The 8,191-nt window shown below is 39.6% G+C and overlaps 1 protein-coding gene across 1 annotated transcript in view; it reads right to left on the bottom strand.

The window, feature by feature from the left end:
- Positions 1–215: 215 nt before the first annotated feature.
- The window catches only part of AGO2 (argonaute RISC catalytic component 2), a 47,104-nt gene continuing 39,128 nt past the window's right edge, over positions 216–8,191 (bottom strand). The window contains exons 14-19 of the mRNA XM_054270258.1: positions 7,322–7,412; positions 5,665–5,859; positions 4,381–4,515; positions 3,524–3,625; positions 3,017–3,216; positions 216–2,405 (exon numbers count right to left, since the gene is read on the bottom strand). Of these exons, the coding sequence (XP_054126233.1) occupies positions 2,297–2,405; positions 3,017–3,216; positions 3,524–3,625; positions 4,381–4,515; positions 5,665–5,859; positions 7,322–7,412 (832 nt within the window). The 3' untranslated portion in view covers positions 216–2,296. The remainder of the gene's footprint in view (positions 2,406–3,016; positions 3,217–3,523; positions 3,626–4,380; positions 4,516–5,664; positions 5,860–7,321; positions 7,413–8,191) is intronic.

Genomic DNA, 8,191 nt, shown 5'->3' with positions numbered 1-8,191 from the left:
TTTGATAAGAAGAATTCATACAAAAATAATTCTTATATAAAACTCTGCCAAATGAATATCTTCACTGAAATAGGAAAGCTCTGAAGGAAACACAGAGAAGTGCAACACACCCACCACGGGGAGGATCTGCAGCGTGAGGGGAGGTAGGTACAACCTCGCTGGCACACAGCAAGACAGACAATGCTACCCTAAGATTTGCTTCAAATTTACACAAATCTGAATTTATAGAACTATGACCAAGAAGACACTCTGAGCCAGCAGCCTAATCACCCAATTAGAATAGTACAAATATGATTATTCCATTAACAGGTTTTACATGTCACCTACAAAACACTGACAACTGACACACTGCTACAAGGTGAAGATCTGAACTGGAATTATGTACCTAAAAAAGTCTTGATGCAGCAAAGGTTGGGCATTTTCTAGCTTATCCAACACCACCTGGTGGCAGCTGAGCTGCTCTGTGGCCCAGAGCTCTGCATGGCTTAAAGCTACTTGCCCATCCCAGTGGCCAGAGGTAAAAGTGTCCAAAGAGAGACTGAGCAGCCCAGAGAAAAGGGAAAAGACAAACCAAAATCCATCAGTGGAGGAGAATGAAAGTTTTCCAACCTGCCTCTCAGCATCTTATTTCACTTATCCCATGGAAAAACAAACAAGATCAAGTCAGCATAAACAACTTTCCTGGGCTTTTTCCATTTTCTCCTAAACCTGCTCGTGGCATTGTCATTAGTGCAATGGTTTACATGTGTGTTATGGTTTTTATGAATCCAGTGTGCAAACTAACAGAAGCATCTGTCTCATAATTATCAGTTTTAATTAATGCTTCTCCTAAGAGAATGGCAAAACTCTCACCTTTCCTACAGATCTTATGCATAATGAAGAGAGCTTCACCTCCCTCCCTAAGTAAACTTCAGTTTCCTCATTTTTATCTTTACTGCATAGATTCTCTGACTTGTGCCTAACTTCCAGCGAGCCACTCTCCTCTAGCAGAGCTCCTGCTTCACCACTACTCAACATATAAATAAAATACAAATTGTTTTGTGCTTGAATGGATGTAGGATGTTGGTCTTGTGTGCGTCTGAACCGCAGAGGTAAATCCTGCTGTGTTGAAAAAGCCTTTCTGCAAATCCCAAGCTACAACAGACACTGGCTGCATCTCTCTCCTCTCATCACATCAATTGCATATTTTTTTTTTTTGCATTTGAAGAGTAATGTCCCCACAAAAAGGATCTTACTTTCTAAGTTCAAAGCATTCTTGATATGTTAACAGAAGTATAAAGAGCACTCCTTAGTAAATAAAAATAAATAATAGCATCTAGTCTATCACATTAATACTGTGAAACATACATAAAATTTACATTAACTCAAACAACAGTGAAAAAGGATTGTACTGTATTTATCACCACAGACCCGTATTCTTTAGAGACTTTGGAAAGTAAGTGTCACAGTCCTGTATGACAAATCCTAAAGTTAGCTGTCAGTATGATTTTAAAAAAAACTTTAGAAATTTTTTTAAATGGCACATTTTCTTCTGCCAATCTAACTGGAGCTATTAAAAGCTTAGGTACAGGTTTACTATTTTCTTTTTTTTTTGTTTTCAAGTTCATCTTTAGTCTATGAAAAACATTTTAAAATGCAGCACAATAAAAAACATTCAAGAACAAGCTTCAGAAAATACATTTGTCCTTAGACACACAGAGAATAATCTGAGAATAATCTTTATAAGACAATTAGAAACCAGAATTTTGTCACGCTCTTATTTGGAAAATAAAAATTTTGTAAATGCATCTAGAATAAACAAGGCTTCATAAATACTCAAAAAATGCTTTGCTTTCCTTTGTACTAAAAGCTGATTCACAGCGTTTTAGCTCATCAAACCTTAGTATGAATTAGATCTTTCCAAATTACCAAAAGCAACTCAATGAACAGCACACTGAATGAGGAGTTTTGTAGGTTGGATTGTTGGTTTGGTTTTTTTGTTTATCTTCCCTAAGCCCTGAGATTGCAGCTCTTGATTTAATTATAAAATCTGGGTCTGTTTTATACCAAGCAGCTCAGAGATTTTTGGCAAACCACATTTCCGACAACAGCGGGGTTTGGTACAAGAACGCAGTTTGTGATCAAGTCTGAAATTCTGGACGGAAGGCTTCCTTGCAAATGGGAAGGAAAGGAAGGAATAAAGATGCATCACTCATTGCTGGCTGTCCCTGGGCTGGGGCATCTGTTGGTCTAAGTGCAGCTGGTCTGGTGTGAATCCAACTCTGCCTTGTCCGGAGCCGCGGAACATGAGAAGGTGTCAAGCAAAGTACATCGTGCGCAGCGTGTCCTGGTGCACCTGGACTGCCTTGGCAAGTGCTTGGTGGTCTCTGCCATTGCTCTGGCCAGAAGTGTGGCTTCCTTCAGCACTGGAAGAGAAGGGGAGGGGGGAAAAACAAAAACCAACAGGTTGGGGGGGAAGAGAAACCCTATTGTCGCCCTGATTTTTAAGATTTTCTAAGCCTTCTGATGTTGACATTCTTGTAACGAACTTTCTTACACACTTTCTGTAAATAACTCATTGTTTTGCATTCTTTTATGGAGGAGGAGAAATTTGATGGACTGTTGGTTTGTCCAGTGTCATTGGAGAGGTGTCACTTTCACCCTCCAGTCCACTGTCACTTTTGGAAATCTATAAATGTTGGAGTCAGAAAATAAACTCCTCTTTTTTCACCTTGAGAGCAGCGGTGTGTGCGCATTGTGTTTTTTGTGTCCTATAGTGACACCCTACTTAATCTGCCTCTCCTGGCACAGGTTTCTGTACCATTACTTTCTTCTGAACAGAATAAGGGTAATGAATGTTTGACCAAAGCACCACTGAGGTTCTGAACCAGCCAACAGCACATACAGGAAACTTCTTCTGCTTTGTTTCAGCAGTGAGAGCAAATCCAGCCTCGAACTGCTGAGGACATCACTGACCCCAGAATTAACAAGCCCCACTGCCTTCCAATTCTGCAAAAGTGCAAACCTCTGAACTCACCTATCGTGCTCCTTATCCACCAGATGGTACCTGGCTCTGAAGGCCACCAGGTGAGCGTAGTAGGCGGGGGCAGGGATGGAGACGGAGCGCGTGCAGCGCACGTAGGTGTGGCACAGCTGGTAGGTGAGGATCTGCAGCTCGTCCGACGAGAAGCGATTGTCATCCCACAGCACGTGGTAGTGAGAGGGCCTGCTTGTTCCCTGCAGCCAGAGCACACAGCTCATCAGCATTCCCAAACATCTCCTGAGCTTCCAACCTCTGCTGGGAGCTGCAGGGAAATGGCTGCTTCCTCAAAAGCCACGGGCAGCAGCTCTACACATTCTGGCTGGTTATTCCTTTAAAAGGTAAACAATCTCCTTCCTTGCTGCCTATCAAACTAATCCCTGCCCTTTTATTGGTAGGGCTGTGTTTCCCAAAATTTCACCTCTGAAATGCACTTTCATCTTGAAACCCTCAGATCTGACAAAAAGCCATCAGACATTAGTACAAACAGTTACCGTGCCTTACCTGAATCCCAGCATGACTACACAGGTAGAAGTCAAACTCGGAGGGGTGGGTGATTTTTGTGTCCACTGTGGTACCAGCTGGAATGTTTCCACTTTTTCCAACCTGTGTAAACAGGAAATGCAAAGACATTGAGGCACAACACATAGGGGTTTTTTTATTTTTAATTGTATAGACAGGAAAACAAACACAAGAAAAAGATCTATATAAAACAGAAAGTGAAGAAAGAATGTGCAAAACTGAAATTTTGTTCCAACTGAAAATCTGCAGTGTCTCTGTTATGGAGAAAGAAAAAAAGAGATAAGCTGCAAAATCTTTGTAAAATTACCTAAAAAATTTGGTTTTCTGAATAATGTAAAAAATTTCCTGCAACTGACTTGACAAATTCTTTTCACCTTCCCACTCCAGGACAGGAGTAACTTTTCCTGTTTATTACCTGCAAGGGGACAATCATTCCTTGTCAGACAGGCCACCTCTTCCCTCAAAATCTCTTCAAAGCAGAATGTCAAAATACTCTTTACTTTTAAACAATTTAACATCTGTAACCACAGTATTTATTAATATAACAACCATGTTCATGTCAGCTTTGGGAGTTACTAATTATTGCCTTGAAGCCTGGTGGGGTCCAAGTGCTCCCACAGAAAAGCCTGACAGAAGGAAAAAGGGAAAGCCCAATCTGGAGCAGAACTTTGCCATGAGGAACTCTCCATTCTCAGCAACAGCTCTTGAAGAGTCTCTTCACACAGGAAGTACCAAAAATCAAACTGGGGAGTCTGATCTCCCGTCACAAAGTACCACAAATGAACAGAATTGGTGACTTGGCTGCCTGCTGGAGCTCTGGGGTGCCAAGCAGAACGTACCCGCTCGTTTTTATCCGTGCAGAAGAGTCTGGTGTGGTGCCTTTTCTGCACCACTATGAATGTGATGCCAGGCTGATAATCCTTCTCCAGTTTAATGCAAGCCTCCCTGATAGCCAGCAGCTCGTGGTGGAGAACCTGGGACACACAGAGAGAGGTGGGATCAGCATGAACCATTGCCATCATACAAATTCCTCTTATTTATCTACACATTTCTTTTATTTAGCCACAGATAATTTATCATGTTCCTTCTTTCACTGTCACTCAGAGTAATGAGATATCAAAGCTTTCGGGACCAAATCTCAATTTCTTCCCCTGATGAGGGCAAATTACACCAACAAGTTCCTTAGCCAGGAGAAAGCTGCTTCCATATTTGTTCAGCTCCAAGCACGAGGCTTGGACTAACAATCTGCATGTCAAAATCTCCTTAACTACCAAATATAAATGAACATTTAATTAGGCTGCTGAATACAACAGAATAATTATTTTTCACACTAGAACAAGGGATAAAATCCAGAAATGCTCAGCTGCTCTTTCCCAGCTTTCTGCAGTTCCGTGCAGGACTACAGACATCAATAAGGAAAGTGGAACAAACCAATAAACCAATTATTCAGTCTGTGGGTTAATTGTACATGAAAACTTCCGTGAAAAGCAATAGCAAATGAAAAGAGAATATATCAAAAGTTCATACAAAGATTATTTTATCAATTCAAGTTTAGCAACCTTGACCTTTCCTCTTTTCCCCCTAGATTTTGAGAGGCTGATTCAATTCTGTATCTTTTATTTACATACATAAATACTGGAAAGAAAAGTGTATATAAATGTCTTTAAAATATATAGAAAAATATTTCATAAAATATGGTACTAACAAGCAAACAAAATAAATATGACAGAGGATCTGATGAGTTTTATCAGTATAAAAATGACTGCGACAATCCAGTATTTATTAATCCTGCATTAAAAAAATATATAATTATTTTTTACTGCCCAAGTTCTATAGGATACACTCTGACTAATATATCCTAAATAGGAAACAGATGTGGAACATAACTTGAGTGCTAAAACTACACTTTTCACTTCTAATTCTGTCAGGGAAAATATTTTAAAGGGGAAAATTACTTTCAAAAGCACATGAAAAGTATGCAAACACTTCTCCTGCTTGCTTGGTTGAGGGAAGATTTATTGAGCTTATACTTCTTATAACTCCAACCACATAGAGGTGGAATTTTAAAATCCCATTACTACCACGAAACTACACGATAAGAATTTCAAGAAGAAGTGTATCACCTGTTGGAACTGCCCCTCAGAAACACCATCCCTGTAGAAGATGATTCGAGTTGGTTTGAACCTGGTGGATTTGTAGAACTGGATCAGCAGCTCTCTGACCATGGCAGCCAGGTCCTGGATGATTTCCTGCCGGTGCTGCTGCACCCGCACCGTGGCACAGTAACGGTTGGGATGAGCATCCATGCTTCCCACAACCTGGAAAAATGCTTGGCATCAAACCAGAGAGCACTAAAATAAAGGTTATTTCAAGGGATAAATGCACTGTTTTGAACACTGAGTGGTTGGCTTGGCAATGATGTATTTGAAATTAAAATGTGCTTGGAAACAGTTCTGGGTTTAGTCCACCTGTGGCAGCACACCCTGCTGAAACAGAAAATTGTTTTAAATCTAAAAGACTCATTTCCTGTTTGCACCTACAGGCACTTAAAAACTCAAATACAGTTTGGAGCATTGATACCATGAAACCATTGAGATAGTTCAGACTGTGGCATAGGAGTTGGAATTCTGAGACAGCAAGCCTGTGTTTTGGATCCATCAAACTGAAATGGTGATGGACCACAGAAATATCCACACCCTTTATCAAGGGAAGGGATTTTTCTGATAATGAAACATTAACATCCTGTAAAAGTGGCATGGGTCTTAAAAACAAACAAGCAAAAACCTAAAGAAGTGAGCACATCTCTGTCACCATCACATTTTCTGAAAAATCCCTTTGCCAGGATTTCTCTCCTGGGAAGCTGAGAAGCCTCAGAGAAAAGGAAAACAATATTATCTCATTTGCTTCTCCTGTATTTTGCTGATTTGGAATGTGGTTGGAGATTGTTTATCCAACATGTGAATTTTTTTACTTCTTGGCCAATGATGGCCAAACTGTGTTGGACTCTGGAGGAGTCACGAGTTTTTCTTAGTTTTTCTTTTTTAGCCCTCTGTAAGTATCCTCTCTCTATTCTTTAGTATAGTTTTAGTACAGTATTCTTCAATATAATATAGCAACATAAAATAATAAATTAGCCTTCTAAGAACATGGAGTCAGATTCATCATTCCTCCCCTTGATGGGGGTCCCAGAAAACACCACACAGCTCCACCTGGTTTTCCCTGAACACACAGGTGTAAGTTTTTAAAACAGATCCATAACATCACCGAAGAACTTCATTATTAAACAATCCTGAGCAGCCACTACAGGTGTTTGACATAATCCAAGCAAAAGAGCATTCCCTGTATTTATTTAAGAAGGACATTTCCAAGAGATTAGTGCACATTTTGTGTTTTCTGGAAGCTTGAGTCCCCAGAAACCACAGCTGAGCCATCCTAGTTCCCTATCAGCAATGAAGAAATTCTGAACATTTCTAAGTGCTGAAGAAGCAGATTTAAACATGCACCAGCTCATTATCAGCCTGCTAATAAATATCAGCTCCCAAAAAAGCTCCTCTGTGTATCAGCAACTCAGGCATTTTACAAGCTAATACACACATTTAAGTAATTAGCATCAGAGCAAGCTCTCTGAAGTTTCAGTAAATTCCTGCAGAAAAATAATTTATAATGCTATAATTAGGCAATCAGAAGCAATGGACCACAAAAGGATTGAAAGCAATAAAATGCATTAGAGCTGAGCAGCAGGAGGGAGCTGGGGGAAAGAGCAGGACACAATTTACTCACTGCAGCAATGGAAGGCTTCTTCCCATCCCCAGCTGGAGGGTGAGTTACATCTGCACCAAGGAATATGACAGGCTGCTGGAATACTGGGGGTCTGGCAAGGAGAAGGGAAATTTGTCAAAGCAGCAAGATTTATGCTTAATAAAGCACATTAAAACTCAAATAAACAGCACTCTGTACTCCTGCAGGGAATTCATCAACAACTGGCACTTGATCAGAGTTGGTCACTTGTTCTGTGGCAGGAATTAAAAATCCTGATTTAGTTCTCATGCTAAATATTTAGGCAGATTTTTAAAGCACAGCTAATTGTTGCTCTTAATTAAAAATTAGTTTTAAAATATATCTAGTTTTTTCTAACTTGAAGAATTGCAGTTTTTACCAACTGGAGCAAAGAAAGGAGTAAAAGTTGATCCCATAGTAACAAATTGCATCTGAGAAAATTAAATAACTGTGCACATATGCAGATGCTGTGAAAAAATATATTCTTCCTAATAAAAAACAGTCTTGGTAAGGAAGTCCAAAAATAGTAGGTATCAAAGTTATTGCTTGCAAAGTAGATTTTTTTATAAACTAAGCTGGAAAGTTTTAAACAAATCTTCAGGTTAAGATATTGAACCACTGCCCCAAGAGAGAACACCAAAGCACTACAACACAGGTTTCAAACTTCAACTCTATTCCTTAATGAAACAATTTCAAACAGGAAATGTTGGGCCACCATAATTTCTTTGTGGGGGAATGATTTAATGGCTAAGAAGATTAACTTATCTGTTTGCAGACCTTCTTTAAAAGAAATGGGAAGGTAATGTTGGGGATTAGGCTTTTTTGTTTTTTTGTTTTTTATTGGGTTTTTTCTTCTCTTGGGGAATTCTATTC

This window comes from Melozone crissalis, unplaced genomic scaffold, assembly GCF_028551555.1.
Source record: "Melozone crissalis strain CALT ecotype California unplaced genomic scaffold, PUWL_Pcris_2 ptg000002l_1, whole genome shotgun sequence".
Lineage (NCBI taxonomy): Eukaryota > Metazoa > Chordata > Aves > Passeriformes > Passerellidae > Melozone > Melozone crissalis.
The sequence above is the reverse complement of the archived record's forward strand: the minus strand, read 5'-3'. Positions and strand labels throughout refer to the sequence as shown.